The sequence below is a fragment of the Lepidochelys kempii genome, chromosome 4, assembly GCF_965140265.1.
Source record: "Lepidochelys kempii isolate rLepKem1 chromosome 4, rLepKem1.hap2, whole genome shotgun sequence".
NCBI lineage: Eukaryota > Metazoa > Chordata > Testudines > Cheloniidae > Lepidochelys > Lepidochelys kempii.
This window is the reverse complement of record NC_133259.1, coordinates 51,583,332-51,608,221: the sequence shown is the minus strand read 5'-3', so window position 1 is coordinate 51,608,221 and position 24,890 is coordinate 51,583,332. Positions and strand designations below refer to the sequence as shown.

Genomic DNA, 24,890 nt, shown 5'->3' with positions numbered 1-24,890 from the left:
AAATAGTTTGCAAGTAACGTTTTCAACTCTTGTTTGATTCTTTTGTTCAAGGCAAGCTATGAGAAAAATGTGCCATAGATCAGAGTAACAACAGGGGAAAAGAGGAAACATATTGATCGAGTTTGCTTCATGAGTGGGTCCCTATTTACAAGCTACATACAACCTCACGTCATTTTGGGGTTCATTTTCTAACCAACTCCAGCTGGAATTTGCTTCCACACTGGCATGTCTCTGAACTCTCTCACATACAACATTTGACCTTAAAAATGCGATGTCCTCACAGTCACCACCGTTCTTAAATCCCCATTTCTAAACTGCGCTGTTTCTGGAAGTAGCTGTCATGTGTGCATATACAGAGGCTGAATTCATTTACAGTGGTGTAAATCAGTAATGAGATCAATAAACGTAATTGAAATCAATAAACTATTGTAAAACAAGTGTAAGTGAGATCAGAAATGGGCACTAGGTATCAGAAGATGATGCTTTGTTACGAAAAAATAGAAAAACACTATGAAATTTCACCTGGAAAGAAATTCAGTATGTAATGTGGAGGGAAAGGTGACAAGGAACAAGAAAAACGCAAATGAAAGTAGATGGCCAAACCATGACTGTAGGGCTCGTCTGCTGTTCATGACATATAACTGCAAAGTTGGACGCTGATCCTACAATTGAGAGCATACGGGCAGACTGCTGTGCCTGCCTGCAACTTCACTGAAGTCAATGAGACTAATGCAAAAAAATAGGCTCCCAAAATAGTGAATCGTTACTTAATACATATCTGTTTCTATTTTCATGTAATGCCCATAACGCAATAGTTTAGTATTGTAATAGGCCAGTGTCAATTCTTCACTGGATTAGCATTATAGCTGCTTTGCCTAATGAAATTTAGATAACTGAGGAGCCTTTAATCCATGCAGCATTTTTGTTTTTAAAAGGGATGTCATGCTATTTCCCACAGCAACCTGCCTGGCCCTGTCAGTTTACATTTACACAGAACCTTACTGTTTCATGTAAAACTGCTTCAGATTATTAACCACCTATAGAAAAATAAGGTGATGGCTTCTGCCTAAAGATATATTCTTTACTAACGGACAATTTTGCATTTTCAGCGCCGTCTTGGAGATGCTGCAAAGAAAGCAATCAGCAAGCTGCAGGTCAGAACAATCAGGAAAGGTGACAAGGTAATTTTTTCCTTTCAAACTAGAACTGTGCAGCGAGGATCCTCTCAGACTGCCAAGGAGAGGGAAATAAGAGAGGAGTGGCAGTTGCTTTTTATACTAGTAAATATCCCACAGCCAGGGGCAAGGCGCTGGTAAGCAACTTAAGGATGGAATGGAACAGGGAGGGAAGGGAAGGGAAATTTTAAATAAAGATACAGTAAAGTTATTTTAGTCTGACTATTAAAGTAGCTGCTGTTACAGTTTGCAAACCAAATTTTTGGCCAAATTCTGCAGCCCTCATTCAGACAAAACTCTCACTGACCGTAGTGGGAGTACTACTGTACATAGAGTAATTCCCAGTTCAAAGAGACATACTTGTACGAGCTCTCGTCAAGCTAGAGCACTAATATAGCTGCAGTAGTGGGACAGGCTAGCTGACCCGAATACGTGCCCATCAGAGACCCTAGGCATGTATATGAGGCAGCTAGCCCTTCCTGCCACTTGTACTGCTGCTGCTACATTCTGTTTTGAGCTAGTGTGCTAAAGTGTGTCTCTGTGAGCTGGGATTCACAACCCCAGTTCCAAGTGTAGATCTATGCCGCATGTGCACAGACCCTTGCAGGTCTGGATCCCTAATGAATGCCTCTCACACTTTCCTTAAGATACATTGTCATGCTTAAACACATCAATAACCATTTGAACTTTGCTCTGCTACTTAGGTTCTTGTTTGAAGTGATTAACCCAAAAAAAAAAATGTAATGTAATATTCTCTTTACTGTAGGAAACTGAGCCAGATTTTGATAACTGTGCAGTTTGTATTGAAGGTTACAAACCAAATGATGTTGTCAGGATCTTACCATGCAGGTAAGTTAATACAGTGTATGGAGGCATTTACTAATGTGTTCTTGGTTTTAAAGTCTCTGTCCTTTAGTGTAAAACTGCAAAATTGGAATTGTCAAATTCTTAAAATGAGATTATCTGAGAACTTCAAGTTTTTGGATTTTTTTTTTCTGTACTCAAAAACTATTCCATAAAGATTTGACATGTTACTCTGATGTGTTTGAAGTTAAAATAATAACTGCAGTGAGTGACGAGCCATTTAACATCAGAGCTTGAGTCTAACTATGTTCGTGCTTGGCATGTATATGGGGATCTTATTTGGTCAGGCTTTTTGGTTAACCATTAATATTGGCCTGACTGGGAAAGAGCAGTTTGGCTGACGATATTTTCTAGTAATGAGAATGGTTGTGAGATTTAGGCTATGTGTTAAGGTAGCCTAGTGTTCAGAAGGTTTGGGCAGAGAGGCAGGGTGTTGGAGGGTAATACTTTTTGTAAGAGCCCAGTTGCTAAGTCTGTGGAATTTGGAAATATTACAAAGTCTTCAGTAAAAAGGGGGAAAAAGTGTGGGGGGAGGACTGATCCTGCTGTCTCTTCCACCAGTTTAACTCCATTGATTTTAGAGGAGTTACTCCTGATTTAAAGCAGTATGAGGAATAGAAATATTGATTCTAGGTCAAGGTTGCAGTTCATTGGCAGGATAGTGTAGGGACACTTGCATTGCCATTTCCTATATTGTTAGTTGTCCACAGAACAGCTATCTGAAATTCAGCAGCTTTCATGAGCTTTAACTTCACTTTAATTTCTTTTTAATTGCTGTGTAAATAAAGTGGGAAGGAAACCTTACACAAATCATATCTGGGATGGCTTCCATCAAAGACAGCTAGATACTCCATTTCTCAACTTGCTTTCCTTGGAAACAGGAATACCAAAAGCATGTACATGTAAAGTGTCATTTTCTATGGAGCCCATCTTCTGTTTGACATGAAGAACTGAAATATTTGTTCCTTTTTGGCTATGTTATAAATAATAGGCTTCCATGGTAGATATTTTAAATGTTAAGTGCTTACTACCTGTGATCATTCTTGTGAGTCATTGGATGTGTATGCTTACTGCCATAAATTGGGCCAGCTCTAGAACCCCCATCTCTGACACACAGCACGTGTACTCTTGTCAGACACAAGCACAATGCTTCCTCAGCTAAGAGTTTAGAAAATGGGACATATATACAGTTTAGAAGTGGGCTTAATTCCTAGTATGTTCCTGTGGGGCCCTAGACAAATTTTGGAAATTTTGTGCTTAAGGTACAAGTATTTCTTTGAGGAAATTATATGGAACACATACATCTAAACCCCATCTTTCACTTGTATCATTCTCACAAATGACCCAGCACAGAGTCATCCTTAATGTTGTTCACGAGGTTAAATGAGAGTGCGTAGTATTAAATAAGGCCTACTGAATCAGAAACACATAGTTAGCAGGTGATGTTTAGCTCTTGGTTGACTTAAAAAGTTACTTGGAAATGGCTCCAGCTAAAGGTTAGCAGCAGATCTGTCTTGTAAAGTGCACATGCATCCGATGAAGTGAGCTGTAGCTCACGAAAGCTTATGCTCAAATAAATTTGTTGATCTCTAAGGTGCCACAAGTACTCCTTTTCTTTTTGCGAATACAGACTAACACGGCTGCTACTCTGAAACCTGTCATTTTGAACTTTGGCACTGTTGAATTATGAGAGATGAGGAGTTCCCTCCCAAGTAGCTACTTTATTGAAACTATCTTCCCTATTGTACCAGTTAGGAAAGGTAACATTTTACAGATTTGTAAGCTTTTGTACACCACCATCGTTGTTGGTGTTAATTATTATTACTATTATTGTTGGTGAAATGCCAACAGTTTGCCAAATGCTATACAAGAAACAAAAATAAAGATAGTTCCCGCCAATGAGAGTCTACAATCTATAAAGAAACACCAACAAGATAGGATGCACTGGGCAGCTGAGAGGAAATAAAGAATATTGATGATAAATCAGTTTCAAGTCAATAGGGAAATCGTATAAGATGGAAGAGCACTCTTTGCACTGGTGATTAGCAAAAGGAAGACACAGACCTGCAAATACATATTTCGTTCTTTGTCATCCCCAGTGTATGCTCACTGTATATACCTTGTATATGCAGGGCATTGGCATAGCAGCCTGCAGTTCAGGGAAGACATTGGCTTCCCACCAAACCTTATTGAAACTTCCAATTTCTCAGTTGTCGAAAAGCCAGTATCATCATGACACCAGTGCTGGGTGATCTGAACTGGTTGCCTTTTGGTATGCAGGTGAAGTTTAAGATGTTTCTTTTGACCTGTAAAGCCATGTATGCCTTAGGGTCAGCATATCTGAGAAACTGCCTCTCCCTCTCCACATGATATTGCCACAGCTTTGATCAGTGGAGGCACCCAGTCAATAGCCTCCTTAGTTGAAAAAAGGAGGAGCTGCTGGGATTAGGGTCATTTTTGTTTTCCTTCCTGGTTTAGAGGATGCTGTTGAGTTTATTTTTGTTTGAACTAATATGATTTCATTTTTAATATATGTGAAAGATGCTTAGAGCCTGAATAGACATTATAATGTATATATTGAACAAATCTAAATAAGCAAGTGTATCAGCAGCTCTCCCACAGCCAGCCCTAAACCAGGAAGTTTCCAGATGCAGCTAGTAGCTATCTTGAGGCTTTCTGTTGTCCTCGTCTATACAAAAATTTGTAGTGAAAATCCACTAGTCAGTATTTCAGTAGTGGATGAATTTCAAAGCCACATAAACAGCTTCTTATTAGCTCTTCGGGTCCTTTCACTGTGTCATTCCCTCAGAGCATTCTCTTTAAGTGTGGCAGAGAGTCAATGAAGGGATACCACTGGCTATTTTGGAGGGGAGATCAATTTCATATATACTTTTTTTTTCCCGTCCTCCTGCGTCTGCCTATGTTTTTAAATTTCATTCTGAAAAGCTCAGAATTTAAATGATCAGGTTGAGGTATAAAGTAGTGTGTGAAGTATAAAGTAGAGATTAAAGAGACTTGGAAAATAGGAGACTAAGGGGGGGATATGATAGGTATATAAAATCTTGAGTGGTGTGGAGAAAGTGAATAAGGAAAAGTTATTTGCTTGTTCCCATAATATAAGAACTAGGGGCCACCAAATGAAACTAATGGGTAGCAGGTTTAAAACAAATAAAAGGAAGTTCTTCACTCAGTGCACAGTCAACCTGTGGAACTCCTTGTCTGAGGAGGTTGTGAAGGCTAGAACTATAACAGGGTTTAAAAGAGAACTGGATAAATTCATGGAGGCTAAGTCCATTAATGGCTATTAGCCAGGATGGCTAAGGAATGGTCCCTAGCCTCTGTTTGTCAGAGGGTGGAGATGGATGGCAGGAGAGAGATCACTTGATCATTACCTGTTAGGTTCACTCCCTCTGGGGCACCTGGCATTGGCCACTGTTGGTAGACAGGATACTGGGCTGGATGGACCTTTGGTCTGACCCAGTATGGCCATTCTTATTTTCTTATGTGCCTTTTGATGCTGCATGTTGTGTTGATTTTTCTCTTGATGGAAATAAGTCTTAGTTTTATATCCAGGTTTAAAAGTTGACAGTAGCAAATATAATTACAATTAGTTTCTAGGGCATTGACACAAGATTGAATGTAACCATGTTCCAGTGTTCCCAGAGCGTTTTCACCTGTCCTCCTCCCACTTTCAACTTCAAATCTCCATCTTCAAATCATTACTCTACAACCCCTCATCTGTCTTGTTTTCTCCTCCTAGACTGCTGATATTGCTAGCTTTGTCTTCCTCTTACTAACTTCTCCATTCATCCTCCTGTTCTGTGTCACCTTCCAGACTCATTATCAGGGTCATTCTCTCAACCTTGTCTGTACGTGCTCTGGTACCCCTCCCAGTATCGCATTCCTTCCATAATCTCCAGTCTATTAACAACTCTGACTTCACTGATGCTCTCCAACCCCTCCTTCCTTTCCTTGTGTTAGCCTCCCATGAGGAAACCATCATCTCCATCACTTCTCTGTGCCCATCCTTTTTGATGTTTGGCTTCTTTCCTGCATTCAGTTTTTCTGTACTGACTCCAGGGCTGATGAATGGCTCTGGAGGAAAAACAATCCAGAGACCATTCAGATTTACTGCACTACAGGTCCATCCTCTTTATTCAGTATAGCAGTCTCCCTTGAAAAGCAACTGTACTCCTCCCCTCTGAGTGTCATTACTACAACTCTCGACAACTCTTCTTTGCCTTTGACTGCTTCCTGCAAGTCTGCCCTCCTTCTCCTCCTATCTAGACTTCTTCAAAAAAGAAAAAAGCACCTTGCTAAGTGCTGTAACTCTGTTGACCCCCTCTTAAAATCTACTCACTAGCTTCTTATTGTCTCTATCGTCAAATTCAAGCAGTGTGTTCTTATAGTGAGGCCATCTACAATCTACCTCTCTATCTGCTCTTGTCTCCTTTGCCCTCACCTGTCCTCTTCTCTTAGCTCAAACTTCTCTTCACACTTAAGTCTTCATATCCTTCTTCTTAGACCATCTGTGTGCCTTCCTTCTCACTGCCCCCATGCTTCTGAACTCCCCCTCAGCACCTTCATTTTTTCCTGCTTTGAATCCCTTTTAAAAACTCAGTTCCCCATGGAGGTATGTAAACTGAAATGTAGATGATTTTTTTTCAATTCTAAAGACATCTACATCTTTTTCCCAAGTAACTGCATGATCCTGTTGTTGTTCTCCTGCCACACTCTTTGTCATCTTGTCCTCCTGTTCTTGTCTTGACTTAGATTGTAAATGCTTCAGAGCGGGGATTCCTGGTTAATTCTTATAAAGCACCATGCATGTTATGGTGCTATATAAATAACAGCAAATAAAACAGACCTTCAAATCCAAATTGGCAAAAATGGATTTATCACATGCTCCATCAAAATATGTGCATACCCACAAACAGATAATTTTAGTCCTTAGATTATCTAATTTTGGCATTCATTCTTCTGTGGTTTTCTATTTTATAAAAAAGATCCTTCAATCTAACTAATATGTACCAAGTCAAAAATTAAAATTAGAACCATAGTACACTTGTAATATAGTATTTTAAAGTGCAAGGAGACTTAACCTGTCATGGTTATGGATTTAAATCTCTCAACATTGATAGCATTCCTTTTAGAATAATTTTCTTTCAAACCAATTAATTTTTAGGAACAGCCAAACTTGAGGTAAATGTCTGTAAAGCATGAAAATTCCACACACTATCTGACTAACAAACATTATGAAATGTTGCAATGTGATCTGCAGCCTGATTAAGGCTTGCAAAGCTTGAACTTGAACACAAAGGGGGCCTTTCTCATCTATGCCTGAATGACTTGATCTGATTTTACACATCACTCAGGTTATATATTCTTGATCAGAAACAGATTTTTTTTGTCCATTTTTCAAGAGCATAGCAAATATCTGAGCTTTTTGAAAGCTTGCACTGATTATTTTGGCCCAAATCAAGATTAAACGTTGGCAGTTAAACATATACTAGCCTATGAACATGGGCACACTATTAAAAAAAAATCAACACTAAGAATATTTGAAATTGCTCCTTCAAATAGCTGAAAAGTAAGACATTGACTTTCAGTTCAGTATTCTGCATAAATCAACACATTCAAGATATTTTATTTACACATTTTAAATGTAAAACATTTCTTATTCATTGTTTCACAAAGTAGCTACTTGGGGATTATATGTAATTTTTATATCTCCTGCTCACTCAAAATGTTTGTCTGGCGATTATATGTTGAATACATATCTCTTGGGAGAAGGGGAAGGAAGGAGGTTAATATAGTGCAGAGATGGAAGTTTGATGCATTTGGTTCTCTACCCAACATGGTGAATGTTGTTTTGGAAGTGGAGTTGTGAACCTTTGTAACGTTAGTAAAGTGGTGGTTTTAACTTTAAGTATCATGATGCTTCATTTACATTAATCATGTTGACATACGGTATCGGATGAGGTCTGACAAACTTCGGTATTACAGCCAAGTGATATAATTAGACTAGTTTCAGATTCCAAGAACAGATTTTCTGTGCCACAGCTGTGCGAAGTCAGTGTCAGTTTAAAATGGAATACTGTAATTTCCTTGTAACTCTTATTCCCAAGCGATCAATTTCCTGTTGAAGTAGTAGGAAAGGGAGCCAAGTGAAGTGAGTAATAGGGTCTGATGAAATTTCATGCATTTTTAGATTTGTATTTTTCATACTGTTTAGTGTTAAATCCAGCTCGTGAATGGGATGATGCCACTTACAAAGACCGTTCAACGGAACAGATGTTAAAAATTAACACTGATGAGAATGTACCTCTGTCTCTCTTCCAACTAACTGGAAGGATGGATACATCTTTATGTGTGGGATGCTGTTTTTTAAATATTGGGATGGAATAGCAAAGCAAAATTATTACTTTGCATGCAGTGTTCTTAATTTAAACATGACTATTTGGGTATGCAAGGTGATTCTGCATTTCTCACAGAGATAATACCTGCTGTGAAGAGAGAATTTATACTATTGATCTACTAGCTCAGTACCTAGCATTAAGACAGTTTGTAAACCTGCCCTACCGCTGTTAGTTGGTGGCTTTGTATGCATTCATATAGAGGAACTGCAAATGGGGAAGGGCTAGTGCATGCACAGGGAAATATAGACTTGCATAGAGTAAAAAGACTTATCAACACTCCAGTTGGCAGGGCTTTTTTATAATACCTCAGCTGTCAACGTTGAGCTGAAATTTGACATGCACAATGACAGGTTTCAGAGTAACAGCCGTGTTAGTCTGTATTCGCAAAAAGAAAAGGAGTACTTGTGGCACCTTAGAGACTAACCAATTTATTTGAGCATGAGCTTTCGTGAGCTACAGCTCACTTCATCAGATGCATACTCTGGAAAGTGTAGAAGGTATTTTTATATACACACAAAGCATGAAAAAATACCTCCTCCCACCCCACTCTCCTGCTGCTAATAGCTTATCTAAAGTGACCACTCTCCTTACAATGTGTATGATAATCAAGGTGGGCCATTTCCAGCACAAATCCAGGGTTTAACAAGAACGTCGGGGGGGGGGGGGTAGGAAAAAACAAGGGGAAATAGGTTACCTTGCATAATGACTTACCCACTCCCAGTCTCTATTCAAGCCTAAGTTAACTGTATCAAATTTGCAAATGAATTCCAATTCAACAGTTTCTCAATGGAGTCTAAATTTGAAGGTTTTTTTGTTGTAATATCACAACTTTCATGTCTGTAATAGCGTGACCAGAGAGATTGAAGTGTTCTCCGACTGGTTTATGAATGTTATAATTCTTGACATCTGATTTGTGTCCATTTATTCTTTTACATAGAGACTGTCCAGTTTGACCAGTGTACATGGCAGAGGGGCATTGCTGGCACACGATGGCATATATCACATTGGTGGATGTGCAGGTGAACGAGCCTCTGATAGTGTAGCTGATGTTATTGGGCCCTGTGATGGTGTCGCCTGAATAGATCTGTGGGCACAGTTGGCAACGGGCTTTGTTGCAAGGATAGGTTCCTGGGTTAGTGGTTCTGTTGTGTGGTATGTGGTTGCTGGTGAGTATTTGCTTCCGGTTGGGGGGCTGTCTGCAGGCAAGGACTGGCCTGTCTCCCAAGATTTGTGAGAGTGTTGGGTCATCCTTCAGGATAGGTTGTAGATCCTTAATAATGCGTTGGAGGGGTTTTAGTTGGGGGCTGAAGGTGACGGCTCGTGGCCTTCTGTTATTTTCTTTGTTAGGCCTGTCCTGTAGTAGGAGACTTCTGGGAACTCTTCTGGCTCTATCAATCTGTTTCTTCACTTCCGCAGGTGGGTATTGTAGTTGTAAGAATGCTTGATAGAGCTCTTGTAGGTGTTTGTCTCTGTCTGAGGGGTTGGAGCAAATGCGGTTGTATCACAGAGCTTGGCTGTAGACGATGGATCGTGTGGTGTGGTCAGGGTGAAAGCTGGAGGCATGTAGGTAGGAATAGCGGTCAGTAGGTTTCCGGTATAGGGGGGTGTTTATGTGATCATCGTTTATTAGCACTGTAGTGTCCAGAAAGTGGATCTCTTGTGTGGACTGGACCAGGCTGAGGTTGATGGTGGGATGGAAATTGTTGAAATCATGGTGGAATTCCTCAAGGGCTGCTTTTCCATGGGTCCAGATGACGAAGATGTCATCAATATAGCGCAAGTAGAGTAGGGGCGTTAGGGGACGAGAGCTGAGGAAGCGTTGTTCTAAGTCAGCCATAAAAATGTTGGCATACTGTGGGGCCATGCGGGTACCCATAGCAGTGCCGCTGATCTGAAGGTGTACATTGTCCCCAAATGTAAAATAGTTATGGGTAAGGACAAAGTCACAAAGTTCAGCCACCAGGTTAGCCGTGACAATATCGGGGATAGTGTTCTTGATGGCTTGTAGTCCATCTTTGTGTGGAATGTTGGTGTAGAGGGCTTCTACATCCATAGTGGCCAAGATGGTGTTATCAGGAAGATCACCGATGGATTGTAGTTTCCTCAGGAAGTCAGTGGTGTCTCGAAGTGCTGGTAGCGTAGGGCCTGAGGAGGGAGTCTACATAGCCAGACAATCCTGCTGTCAGGGTGCCAATGCCTGAGATGATGGGGTGCCCAGGATTTCCAGGTTTATGGATCTTGGGTAGTAGATAGAATATCCCAGGTTGGGGTTCCAGGGGTGTGTCTGTGCGGATTTGATCTTGTGCTTTTTCAGGGAGTTTCTTGAGCAAATGCTGTAGTTTCTTTTGGTAACTCTCAGTGGGATCAGAGGGTAATGGCTTGTAGAAAGTGGTGCTGGAGAGCTGCCGAGCAGCCTCTTGTTCATATTACGACCTATTCATGATGACAACATTACCTCCTGTGGGGGGGGGGGGTTGGGAGGGTGAGAAAACCTGGATTTGTGCTGGAAATGGCCCAACTTGATTATCATACACATTGTAAGGAGAGTGATCACTTTAGATAAGCTATTAGCAGCAGAAGAGTGGGGTGGGAGGAGGTATTTTTTCATGCTTTGTGTGTATATAAAAAGATCTTCTACACTTCCCACAGTATGCATCCGATGAAGTGAGCTGTAGCTCACGAAAGCTTATGCTCAATAAATTGGTTAGTCTCTAAGGTGCCACAAGTACTCCTTTTCTTTTTTCGACATGCACAATGTTGCACATCTGTTAATTGCTAGAGAAAAGGTATTTAGGACTGCTCTACACATAAATTTGCATTGAAATAACCGAAATATGTTTAATTCACAGCTTTTGTTATTTTGATGCAAATCTAAGTATGGACACTCTTATTTCAGAATAAAAGCGTCCTCCTCCTGATTTTTGCTTAAGTCTTCTATATGTAAATCAGACTTTTAGGTGGGTGAGTGTATTTTCAGACTACTACACAAAGATTTAGGTGTTGAGGCTATGGTTACATGAGAAAACTTTGTAGCTGTTTTTCAGAAACAGTATAGCTGGACCAAAGGTGTAGGTACAAAACGTTACAGAGCAGATAGAGCCACATGGCATGTTCAAGGAGACAGCAAACATATGTGTGAGATAAGTCAATGAATCTTACACTTGGCTAAATGAATTAAAAGTCCAAGATGTTGCAAAATTGACTGTTTGTTAACAGGAAACAAACCAACAATTATTCTAATAAAAATCCACAGATGAATAATGAAAAACCACAAGCTTTCACAAAAATCTATGGGATACAGGAGAGGAAATCTCTGCTCCAATGTCTCACTGGAGACCACCTCACTGTGCCAACAATACTCCATTCAGCTGCAGTCAGGCTTCCGGAATGTTCTTCCTCACAGCAATCTATGCACCTGGTATATCCCCTCTCTTCAGTTGAAGTACTCACAAATAACTAAAAAAATCTGGCTATAATTCTCTGTATACTATAGTGATTAAAAGAAATTGGGAGCTGTTTTCTGTAGGGATGCTCCAGCTGAGGCACAAAGACAGCAAACAACTTCCCTGTCTCGTATCTGAGCCCCCTGAGAAATTCTCTTAATTTCTTCTCCCAGCATTTCTTAAATTCTTCACCCAGCAGAACTGCAGGACTTTGCTCTGTACTCTGAGTCTGCTGAGGTGCTTATCCTGTCAAATGCAACATAACAGAACATCTTCTCAAGAATGAATGAGGTGCATAAATTACATGTTTGAGTATGCAACCTCCAGTTTGTTCAAGCAACTTTAGACAACTGACACTTGTGGCTAAGAAACTGTATTTCCCATAACTGGATAAATATGTAGGCAGAATGGCTTCACTGTCTTGCTAATGATCACTTCATATTGGCTGAAGGGATAGTATCAACCGGCTCCAGAGGGAGAAATGTTTGTCTAAAGATGCTCATTCTCATGGGTGGCTTTTGAGGGGCAGGAAAATAGGTGGGAGGGGAGGAGCCTCACCCAAAAGGCCACGCACTCACACTCTCTCTCAAAAAAAAAAAAAAAAAAAAAAAGGCGGGGGGGTTTCTGCTTACACACTGTCATGATCCTGCAAAATAATAACAGATGCAAAATGGCTTCATGTTACAGCTATTTAAAGTTCTGGGTCACTGTGGTGGGGTCAGTTTTGTGTTATGGAACCAACAGTAGATATATACATGATCTGACCTTTACCAAAAGCTGAGTTTCATTTATCTGTGTTACAGCTGGCAGTCTATAGCATTTTAAGAAAGTTGGCTTTGCTGCTACACGTACATTTGGCTCTCTGATTGTTGGTGTCTAATTTTGTACATCTAATTTTCTGCACCTTGTCAATGAACTCTAACAGGCAGGGATCGGTGTGCTTATCTGAATAAGATTTAGTACAGTGATTTTATACTCCTGTCTATGCACTTTTATAATCCTTGTCATATACCAAAAAACTACACTTTCAAAACTCCCTATTATACTACATTCAGAAGCAACTCTTGGTAATGACTGAACAGCTCTAAGCTACACTCGGATGGATTTGAATTAAAATATCTTGCTTTTTATTGCAGGCATCTTTTTCATAAATCTTGCGTAGACCCGTGGCTGCTAGATCATCGCACCTGCCCTATGTGTAAAATGAACATTCTAAAAGCTCTAGGGATTCCGGTAAGCATGTCATGCAACAGGCTAGTCAAAATAGAGTGAGAACACCTCCATCCTGTATACATGCCCATCTGTGTGTTATTTAGGTTCTCCTACCACATTCATCACCATGGTACACTGATTTATTAACAGGAACACAAGCAGACATCTATTTTTCTCTTCTTCCCTCCCCTCCCCCATGCCATTTGGCTGGGAGGGTGTGCATGTGTGTCTGTGTTGCTTGGTTGGTTTGTTGAGGGGTTGGATTGTTTTAAGTAATTGTGGCAGGGTTGTACAGTCACATACAAACCTTTTCTATTTACTCTTTTACATCAGGGCTGGATTTTTTTAACTACATTCCTCCTTGTCTCAAAGTAAAGGGTGTACAAATAAAAACTCTCCCAATGTATCGTTCTAAGGCAGTTTGCCTCTGATTCTGATGGCGAAAGTCATTGCCTTTTCTGTCTGGTTCCATTTCCTCTCTTAAGGCATCCTTGCAAATCAGCAGGCCTTGCGCTCAGAATTCTAGTTATGAAACATCATTTGGGGGAAATGTTATTAAACATATGAGATTCATGTAATTACAGTATAAGAAAATGTTAGATTGTTAGTCACTTGGTAAATTCAGATCTGTTTCTAAACCTGCCAAAACTTGCCAATTAACTCTTTGGATTCTATTGTCAAATATACTTAGTACATGTTCTGCCAGCAATTACTTTCCCTAAATTTACAGGTATCTCACAGTTCAGTGTCTTCTCCACCAAGAAATTAATCAAGGTTTATGCTTTGTGAAAAAGTATCTCCTGACTGTCAAGTTGAACACTGAACCAGTGGTGGTTGGTATGCCAACAGCTGCTGTAAATACACTGTCCCCAAGCTGAGGTAGCAGCATGCCAGCATTACATATCTGAGCACTACACAAAAGAAATGAGACAAAGGCCAACAGATGAACAAATGAGGACAGCTAATGTAGTTACCCCCAAGAGCAGCAGTGAAATGACATGGGGACATATAATCCAAACAGATTACTGAAATGAAAAAAGTCTGATACAAGTGCTGAAATTATTATTCTAGGAAATAGCACAATAATAAAATAATCATGCAGGTGTGTCCATTAACTTAGTACAATTATAAAGCCAAAAGGAGGCAAATAATATAATTCTAATGATACATTATAATTAGGCTTCTTGATTTTGTGTGTGTGTGTGTTACATACAGAAAAAACTACAATGAAAGATTGTTAAAGTTGCAAAGTCAAACACTCAGAAATTAGGAAATGCCAGTGTTAAGGCTGCATGTTCAACCTTCATTCAGCTCCCTAGTATGCACTACTGTTTAATTCCATCATCACATACTATTTTTTCCACTGACTTCCACGTGGGTCATCAGCAGGGTTAGGACCTTAAGATCCACCCTTACCACAGATCTCTAAGTAACTTGCAGCAGTAGTAGGCTGTTATGCAGCATGCAGACCAGCCATTAGCGGGGGATGAGACGCACACTTTGCCAGTGGGTTTCACAGCTATTGCTGACAGAAAAGAAACCACTCAGAACTCCTGCTTTCAGTTCCAGGTTCTGGAGGGGAGTATGCTCTTTTGCCCTTAGCCTGTCTCTGTCCCCTTTGCTTCCTTACTCCAAACTCCCTGCCCCCCCAAGATCCAGCCCCTTTATCCTCTTTCCCCATAAATTCCTGTCCCTGTTCCCCATAATCCTATCACCCCTCCCCAGCTTCTCCTCCCCTCCCACTGCTCTTCACCCCTCTGCATTCAAGTCAGGCTGATTCCTCCTTGCTGCCTGGGCCCCAGAAGGAGGAGCATAAAAAAAGCACAGGAGAGACAGTCTCCCTCCTCTCAGTTATGGCTTCCTATGCCGCAGCAGTCCTTGGCTGCCAGGGGGAACAATTGCAGGAAAGTGCTGCTCAGCTCCTGCGTCCGCTGAGCTGGATCATGCTTGGTACTGATGGAATCTTCAGAGAATGTAGCTGCCTAACTTTTAACAGGTCTCTACTGAGCATGTGTGAATTGATATTTTCAGAGGCTCAAACTTGGCCAAATTTGAGTGGAATTTCATAGGTACTGGAAAAAGCACATCTGTGACAAAAAGGTCACTCTCCTTCCCAATTTCAAGTCCTGTTCCAAAGCATGAAGCCCTACAGCTTCTCAATTAAACAGTTGTACAAATTTGGTTAACATGGGCAAAACATATTTTCCCTCCCTAACCTCATTCTCAATTCTTGCTGAACTGTTGTAACCAAAACTACCCCCACTACCCTTAAAAAAAAATCTGAGGCAAACACCTGTCTTGGAAAACTTCAACCCAAATGGTTGCAGTTTGGCAAAGTTATAAACGACTGAAAACAGTCTTATAATGGAAAGTGTCGGGAACCTTGGCTTATAAGCAGTGCTACTGGCTCCATTTATAATAGAATGTCTTTATGCCAGTTGTATGCTTACCTTAGTGATGTACATTTGAAAATTGGTTTGTGTGAGTATGAATGTGGCATTACATTTCCATTTTAAGAGGAATGTATAATAGTTTCTAACTGATATTGTTCTAAAAAAACTAGATCTAAATTTTTAAGTCACTGCATGCCAATTTCATCACAGAGTTTACTTCATAGCCAAGATTTTTTTTAAACGGCTGCCTAAAACTAAAGCCTATTTAGACATGTAAATAACTAGCCTGATTTTCAAAACTGGTGAGTGCCCAGAAGCTCCCATTAAGATGTATCTCCTTTCTGCTGAGGCAGCCTGGTCCCCTGGAGGCATTCCACCCTTAATGAATTCTGCCACCATTTACAGAAGCAAATGTCTGGCCTCAGTCCTTTCACTGGCATGCTGATGGTGAATTCAGCTCACAAAGCTGAGCTTCTTCTGGTCTTAGTGTCTAAAGGGGAAACTTTTTTTTCTTTCAATTTCAAAGAGCTACATCATTGTTGGGATGATCATATCAAGTAAAATAATCTCCCTTCAATTCTGACTCCTTCCCCAGAAACATGATCTGAACAGGAAAACAACTGCACTTTTTTTACTAGATTGGTTGAGTTGGAGCCTTTTATTGAGAACCTGATGCAAAGGCCATTCAAGTCAGTGGAAAGATTCCCATTTTTAAAATCTGGCCCTAAAAGCACATATGTACAGAGAACTAGAGAAACTAATGTAACTAACAAAATGTATCAAAATATATCTGTGTCACTCTGACAGTCAAGGTATAAATAGTAATTTTAAAAAAGCAATATTTGTTATTAGGATTAAAGTCTACTGTTTAGTTTTTTTCCAAGTAAAATTATATTAAACCTGCATGTAAAATGGGATCAATTAAATTGAACCATGACATTTGTGCCACTTTAGTTAGTATTTGTCAGGCTTTCCATTCTCTCCTGTTTTTAAGGGTTTAAAAATTGGTCATAAAAGCTCATTCTAGCAAAAACTGTGAACACAAGAGCAAATGGATAACTGGGGGGAAAAAACATTTATGCATTTGCTTAGTTATAGTGCTAAAATATATATGTACACATATATATGCACGTGTGTGTGTGTGTATATATATTTAGACTATTTGTTTAAATTGTATAATCCTCAAAACCAAATTTGATTTTAAAATGAACTTTCAAAGGCTTCCAACAACTGTTTGAAAAGAAATCTAATGGGAAAAAATGTGGATGTTTGTGCCCAGCAATTTTTGTCCCTGGTCCTGCAAGTAAACATAATGCATAGCTTTACACACATGAATACTCCTAGTTCAGTGGGACTCATGTCTTTGCAGGATAAAGCCTGTTCTTTGCTCAAAGTTGCTTAGAATTTTGTATGCTTGCAGATGCACTTTGTCTTCACGCCAACTGTTTGTTATTTAGTCTCTTCCCCAACGCGAAACCCCCAAACTGTGGTTTAGGTTTTTTGTTGTCTGACTACATTCTATACTTTAGTCTGTGAACTGAAAATCATATGAAGATTGTTTTAATGAATATATTCTTTTATTATGAACCATTTTAAAGTAATGCTAAGTTTGTAACATAGAATCATAAAAATGTAAGGCTGGAAAGAACCTCGAGAAGTGATCTAGTCCAGCCCCCTCCACTGAGGCAGGACCAAGTATGCTTAGACCATGCCTGGCAGTGTTTGTCTAACCTGTTTTTAAAAGCCTCCAGTGACACGGATTCCACAACCTCCCTTCGAAGCTTAATCCAATCCTTAATTATCCTTATATTTAGCAAGCTTTTGCTAATATCCAACCTAAATCTCTCTTGCTGCAGATTAAGCTGATTCCTTCTTGTCCTATCTTCAGGGGATATGGAGAACAATTGATCACCATCTTCATTATAACAGTCTTTAACATATTTGAAGACTGTCAGACCCCTCTAAGTTGTCTCTTCTCAAGACTAAAATGCCCCGTTTTTTAACCTTTCCTCATAGGTTAGGTGTCCATTGTTGTAGTCTCCTCTGAACTGTTTCCAGTTTGTCCACTTTTTTCCTGAAACATGGTGCCCCAAACTGGACACAGTACTCCAGCTGAGGCCTCACTAGTGCCGAGTGGAACAATTACCTCCGATGTTTTATATATGAAACCTGTTAATATGCCCTAGAATATTAGTGCTCTTTATTTATTTATTTGGCAATGGTTTCACATTGTTGGTTCATGTTCAATTTGTGATCCACTATAGGCTCCAGATCCTACTCAGCAGTACTACAGCCTCGCAGTTATTCCCCATTTTGTATTTGTACATTTGACTTTTCCTTCTAAGCGCAGAACTTTACATTTGTCTTTATTGAATTTCATCTTGTTGATATCAGACCAATTCTCTAATTTGTCAGTCATTTTAAATTATAATCCTACCCTCCAAAGAGCTTGCAAACCCTCCCACCTTAGCATCATGTACAGATTTTATAAGCTTAGTCTCTACTCCATTATCAAAATCATTGATGAAAATGGATCCAGGGCAGACCCTGTGGGACCACACTAGATACATCTTCCTAGTTTGATAGCAAACTATTGATAACTACTCTTTGAGTATGATCTTTCAGCCAGATATGCACCCACCTTATAAAAACTTCATCTAGACCACGTTTCCCTGGTTTGCTTATGAGAATGTAACATGGGACTTTGTCAAAAGCCTTACTAAAATCATGATGTATCACTTCTACTGTTTCCCCCTTGTTCTTGACAAATCCATGTTGGTTATTATCTATTACTCTATTATCCACTAATTGGGCAATACAAATTGATTGTTTAATAACTTGTTCTAGTATCTTTGCAGGTATCAAAGTTCGGCTGACGGGTCTATAATTCCCTGGGTCCTTTTTGTTCCTCTTTTTAAAGATAGGTTTGCCCTTTTCCCATCCTCTAGGACAGAGGTGGGCAAACTACGGCTCGTGGGCCACATCTGGCGCACGGGACTGTCCTACCCAGCCCCCGAGCTCCTGGCCCAGGAGCCTAGTCCCTGGCCCCTCCCCCGCTGTTCCCTCTCCCCTGCAGTTACTCTGCCCTGTGAGCTCCTGCCACTCTGAGCAGCATGGTAAGGGGGCGGCGGGGGGGTTGGGTAGGGGATCCCAGGGGACAGTTAGGAGTGTGGGTTCTGGGGCTGTCAGGGTGCGGGGAACAAGGTGGGTTGGATAGGGTGTGGGAGTCCCTCGGGGCAGGTCAGGGGGCGGGGGTGTGGATAGGGGGCAGGGCAGTCAGGGGACAGGGAGCAGGGGGAGTTGAATAAGGGGTGGGATCCCAGGGGGGGCGGTTTGGGGCTGGGGGTTCCAGGAGGGGGCAGTCAGGAGACAAGGAGTAAGGGGGGTTGGATGGGCTGGGGATTCTGAGGGGGACAGTCAGGGGGCGGGAAGTGGGAGGAGGTGAATAGGGGCAGGGGCCAGGCTGCTTGGGTGGCACAGCCTTCCCTACCCAGCCCTTCATACAGTTTCGCACCCTGATGTGGCCCTCGGGACAAAAAGTTTGCCCTCCCCTGCTCTAGGACCTCACCCATCCTCCATGAGTTCTCAAAAATAATTGCTAATGGTTCTGAGATTGCTGCAGGTAGTTCTTTTAAGTACCTTAAGAGTGAAGTTCATCGGGGCCTGCTGGCTTGAATATATCTAACTTATCTAAATATTCATTAGCCTGCTCTTTCTCTATTCTGGCTTGTGTTTTTCCCATTGTTAATATTAATTGTGTAAAGCATCTGGTCACAATTAATCTTTTTAGTGAAGACTGAAGCAAAATAGGCATTAAACACTACAGCCTGCTTGATGTCATCTGTTATTAGCTCTCCTTCCCACTAAGTAGTGGACCTATACACTGCATCTTTTTCTTTCTCCTAATGTATTTATAGAAGTTCTTCTTATTGCATTTTATATCCCTTATTAGGAGTAATACATTTTGTGCCTTTCTGATTTTGTCCCTATGTGCTTGTGCTGTTCTTTGCTATTCATCCTTAGCAATTTATCCATGTTTCCACTTTTTGTAGGTTCCTTTTTTGATTTATTTCAGGCCATGAAAGAGCTCCTGATTGAGCCATGTTGGCTTCTTACTGCTACTCTTACTTTCTTTTGTATCGGGATAGCTTGCTGCTGTGCTTTTAATAGTGTCGTTTTGAGAAACTGCCAGCTTTCATGAATATTTTCCCCTTAGACTTTTTATCATGAGACTTAATAAACTCAGAGAACAGACATGCTGCACTTTTTTTTAAGTCCATTATCCTGGCATGAAACAACAGTCAGGAAATTCACAGGAAAGGGTGAAATAGGCTAAAGGACTGATCAAGTAAAGCACTTGGGCACAGGTTTAGCTGAAAAAACATAAGCTGTCTCATTTTCTTCAGTGGGACTACTCAGATGCTTGACATTAACAATGTTTAAATGCTTTGCTAGATCAGGGCCGCTGAATCAGATTTTCAAAAGTATTTAGGCAACTATAGATGCAGATGCTCAGCAAGTGGAATTTTCAAAAGTGCCTAAATAGATTAGGCACTAAATACATTTGAAAATCTACCCTGTAGTGTCTGCTAACTTTTTTAGGCCTAACAGGATATTTGTGTAACTGCAGTTCTATCTGAATATGCCCCTTTATGCTTACAGGTGCTATTGAACACATTGCACACAGTACCCTAATCTTTGAATTTTCCTTGTTTTTATTATTTTATGGCATAACCTTAAGGCATTATATCTGAAGTGGGTGTGCAAGCTCAACCTCTCCCTGCTATGGAGAGAGCAGACCTGACACCTTTGCCGAAAGGCTTAGGGGAGTCTGCATTCTCATGTACGGCAAAGGGAATTGACTTACACAATTTGCCATTAGTGTTCAGAGGGGAACTCTCCAGAAATCATCAGTCTGACAGTCAGGAAATAAACCAATACAGAAATGCTTGAAAGATCAGTAAATTCTACTGCAATTGGTCATCTCAGCTTGACCAGTGAGTTGCTGTCTAGAGGATATTAACAGAGGTCTTGGCACCAAAACACACAAGCTCTGTAACCATCTGCTTTAAATGCATCTGAATCACTTTTCCATTAGCCCTGAATTTACTGGGATATGTGCATTTATAGGCATGAGTTTTAATTCTGAGCTAAACAGTTATTTTGTTTTTGTTTTTTAATTCACTTGGTTTCTCTGGGACCACAATACAGGAAAGACTCCTGAAATTCCCATTACAATGAATTCTTTATTCTTTCTCATTATTTTCAGCTATAAGAAATGAAGTACAGTATAGGCAAAATGTAAGTCTTTTAATATTGAAAACATTTTTCCTTCTCTTAGCAATAGCTATATACACCCCTTTTCCACCCCTCGTACAAATGTGCACATATGCAGTTCTTATCAATTCCTCGCCTTCACTTAAGTCTCTGATATCAGCTCTATAGTATGTGTATTTCAAGAAAGCAGTAACTTAAAAGGTACAAAATCCCTTGCAGTTAGTGCCTGTGTTTATGTTAATAATCTAACTCAGCAGTGTGCCTACCTCAGGCAGATTATATCAATATATGTGCTCATTTACTCCATGACACACTCCCCCAAACTTTTTTTTTTTCTGTGAGGAAGCAAACATCAATATTCTGGGCAAGACTTTTTCATACTAAACATTTCCTCTGCATACTGCAAGATAGTCTTCCTACAAATAGTATTAAGAGGATCCAGGTATGTAGAAAGCAAATAAACTATGTATTTATTGGATATTACCATTTAAGGGCCCAAAATTGCAATATTTATCATAGTCCCATTTAAATCAGTGAGGCAACAGTAATAAGCACAAGACATAATAGTAAGTGATTGCAGGATAGGGCCCTAAAAGGAATGGGCGAGAGGAAAAAAATCTAAATTAATGTTTGTTTAACTACAACCACTTATGTATAAATTCAGGAAGAAAATCTAGAGCAGTTATTTCCTTTAAGACTGGTTAAAAGATAGGAAACAAAGGGTAGGAATAAATGGTCCATTTTCAGAATGGAGAGAAGTAAATAGTGGTGTCCCCCAGGGGTACTGGGCCAGTCCTATTCAACATATTCATAAACGATCTGAAAAAAAAGGGCAAATAGTGAGGTGGCAAATTTGCAGATGATACAAAACTACTGAAGATAGGTAAGTCCCAGGGAGACTGTGTAGAACTCCAAAAGATCTCTCAAAACTGGGTGACTGGACAACAAAACGGCAGATGAAATTCAATGTTGATAAATGCAAAGTAATGGACATTGGAAAACATAATTCCAACTATACGTATAAAATGATGGGGTCTAAATTAGCTGTTACCACTCAAGAAAGAGATCTTGGAGTCATTGTTTTCAGAGAATGAAAACATCCACTCAGTGTGCAATGACAGTCAAAAAAGTGAACAGAATGTTGGGAATCATTAAGAAAGGGATAGATAATAAGACAGAAAATATCATATTGCCTCTATATAAATCCATGGTATGCCCACATCTTGAATACTGGTGCAGATGTGGTTGCCCCATCTCAAAAAATATATATGGGAATTGGAAAAGGTTCAGAAAAGGGCAACAAAAATTATTAGGGGTACGTAACGGCTGCCATCTGAGGAGAGGTTAATAAGACTGGGACTTTTCACCTTGGAAAAGAGACAACTAAGGGGGGAGAAGATAGAGGTTTATAAAATCATGACTCGTGGAGTTATTTACTCCTTCTCATAACACAAGAACTAGGGCTCACCCAATGAAATTAATAGGCCACAGATTTAAAACAAACAAAAGGAAGTATTTTTTTCACACAATGCACTGTCAACCTGTGAACTCCTTGTGAGAGGATGTTGTGAAGGCCAAAACTATAACAGGTTTCAACAAAGAACTAGATAAATTCATGGAGGATAGGTCCATCTATGGCTATTAGCCAGGATGGACAGGGATGGTGTTCCTAACCTCTGTTTGCCAGAAGCTGGGAATGGGCAACAGGGGATGGATCACTTGATGATTACCTGTTCTGTTCATTCCCTGTGGGGCACCTGGCATTGGCCACTGTCAGAAGACGGAATACTGGCCTTCTTTCTTAACTGTAGTCCTTAGTATTTTCTCTGTAGAATAAAAGCTCAAAGACTTTTCTTTTTGTTTCCATTAGCCAAATGCGGATTGCATAGATGATATACCTCCAGATTTTGAAGCTTCCATAGGAGGACCACCAACTAATCAGATTACAGGAGCTAGTGATATAACTGTGAATGAAAGCTCTGTAGCTCTGGATCCTCCTGTCCGGACTGTGGGAGTACTACAAGTCATCCCGGATGCAGATCCTCTTCCCCAGGTTGGGGAGGGTAACTTCACAACAAGTAGTAAGTTTCTCCTTCTGGCAGAGTTTGCCCTGACAATAGTATGCAGAAACCTGAATCACAAAGAAATGTATAGAGGTGTGGGGCTTGGAATATTGTTTTCACTACTTAAATTTCACTGAAATCTAGAGGATAAATAACTTGGCTTAAAATGGCACCTTTGAATTATCATGGAGCATTACTGTATCACACATACTCTGAACCCAATGTGCAAATAAATGGATTGAATCTGATAGAATAGCAAAGTGAAATGTATGGAAGAATACTCTAGACTAAGTAGAAATAGGCCTTTTCTGTTAACACAAAGTAGACTAAAGTTATAGACATCTTTACATGTTGTTTGACTGAATCCTTTTACCAAGGCCTTCCTTGATAATCTACACCTATAACCCAGCTCCTTTGTTAAATTCATTTGTTGGATGCCCTTGTCTGCCAAGTTGGGCTACTCCTTATCCCCTGGTCTGCCTTGCTTCGATGTACTATTTTTTCTTATACATGCAGAATTTCACTCTTGCTTCAGTAACATAAAATAGATTCACAGATTTCAAGGCCAGAAGAGACCATTGTGATTATCTAGTCTGACCTCCTGTATAAAACAGTCCAGAAAACTTCCCCAAAATAATTGCTAGAGCATATTTTTTAGAAAAGCATCCAATCTTGATATTAAAATTGCCAGAGATGGAGAATTCACCACAACCCTTGGTAAATGGTTCCAATGGTTAATTACCTCATTGTTATAAAATCTACGCCTTATTTCCATTCTGATTTTGTCTAGCTTCAACTTCCAGCCTTTGAAATCTATTATACTTTTCTCTGTTAGAATGGAGAACCCATTTTTGAATATTTATTTCTCATGTAGGTGCATGTAGACTGCAATTAAGTCGCCATTTAACCTTCTCTTTGTTTAGCTAAATAGATTGTGCTCCATGTGTCTGTCACTATTAGGCATGTTTTCTAATCCTTTAATCATTCTCATTGCTCTTCTCTGAATCCTCTTCAATTTTTCAATACCCTTCTTGAATTGTGCAGCAACAGTCACACTTGTGCCAAGAACAGAGGTAAAAATAACCTCTCTACTCTACTCAAGGTACCCCTGTTTATACATCCAAGGATCACATTAGCTCTTTTGGCCATAATATCACACTGGGACTTCATGTTCAGCTGATTATCCACCAAAACTCCCAAATCTAGATTCTGTGGTTCTCATATTAGGGAGTCAGTTCCTTAACCCTTATTAATGAAAAAATCAGCACAGGATAACTATACAGGATGAATCTATTGATGTTGCTTTCCATCATTCAAATAGCAGCAGAGGTAATGTATCCCTATCAGAGAATCCTACTGAAAATGGCAAAGCCAGAAAACAAAGCTAAGGGGAGAGATTCTTCCTCCTGGTCCAGAGCCCGGTGCTGGTTGCAAGGCACTGGAAGGAAGTGCTGCTGTGGCTTTTGAAAGGAACCAGAATAAGTCCTGCACTGGACAGGGGGAAATCTCCACTTCATAAGCACCTGCATTGATAGGATAACTGCCCATAGCACTGTGGAGATTGCAGATGGTGATGCAGCCTATTGCCAGCTAAGGACTGGAGGTGGTAACTTAAGCAGCTCCTAAGTGCATTGAGTGGTTGCATCAACCCTCAGAACAACCAGAATCAGGAAGGCATACTGGAAACTTAAAGCCACCTTAGCCAGCTTCAATGCCCCGGGCTGTACGTTTATGTACTACGCTTCGCACACAATCTCATCCGTGGTATTCTGATTTGCTGCTTGGTTTTTCAGTTAATAATAGTTGGGCTGCAATATTATTTATTAGGTATAGGTGATTATTATACTTTGTTCTTTTCAGGATTACATTTAATGCTTGAAAATTTTTTGGCATGGTCGGGTGCGCAAACTTACATCGTTTCAATAAAACATCCATATGGTCTGATTCACAATAGTATTCAGCAACTGGACCGTGTTCATTTTGCAAGGGGTTGGCAGTAAACTAACCCCTTCGTGCTCTGCTGGGAGTTAGGGGCCTGAGTTTC

The 24,890-nt window shown here is 40.2% G+C and overlaps 1 protein-coding gene across 3 annotated transcripts in view; it reads left to right on the top strand.

The window, feature by feature from the left end:
* The window catches only part of RNF150 (ring finger protein 150), a 203,871-nt gene that overhangs the window by 143,560 nt on the left and 35,421 nt on the right, over positions 1 to 24,890 (top strand). For all 3 annotated transcript variants that reach the window (XM_073341206.1, XM_073341207.1, XM_073341205.1), the window contains exons 3-6: positions 1,110 to 1,181; positions 1,942 to 2,024; positions 13,038 to 13,134; positions 22,654 to 22,864. In XM_073341206.1, the coding sequence (XP_073197307.1) occupies positions 1,110 to 1,181; positions 1,942 to 2,024; positions 13,038 to 13,134; positions 22,654 to 22,864 (463 nt within the window). The remainder of the gene's footprint in view (positions 1 to 1,109; positions 1,182 to 1,941; positions 2,025 to 13,037; positions 13,135 to 22,653; positions 22,865 to 24,890) is intronic.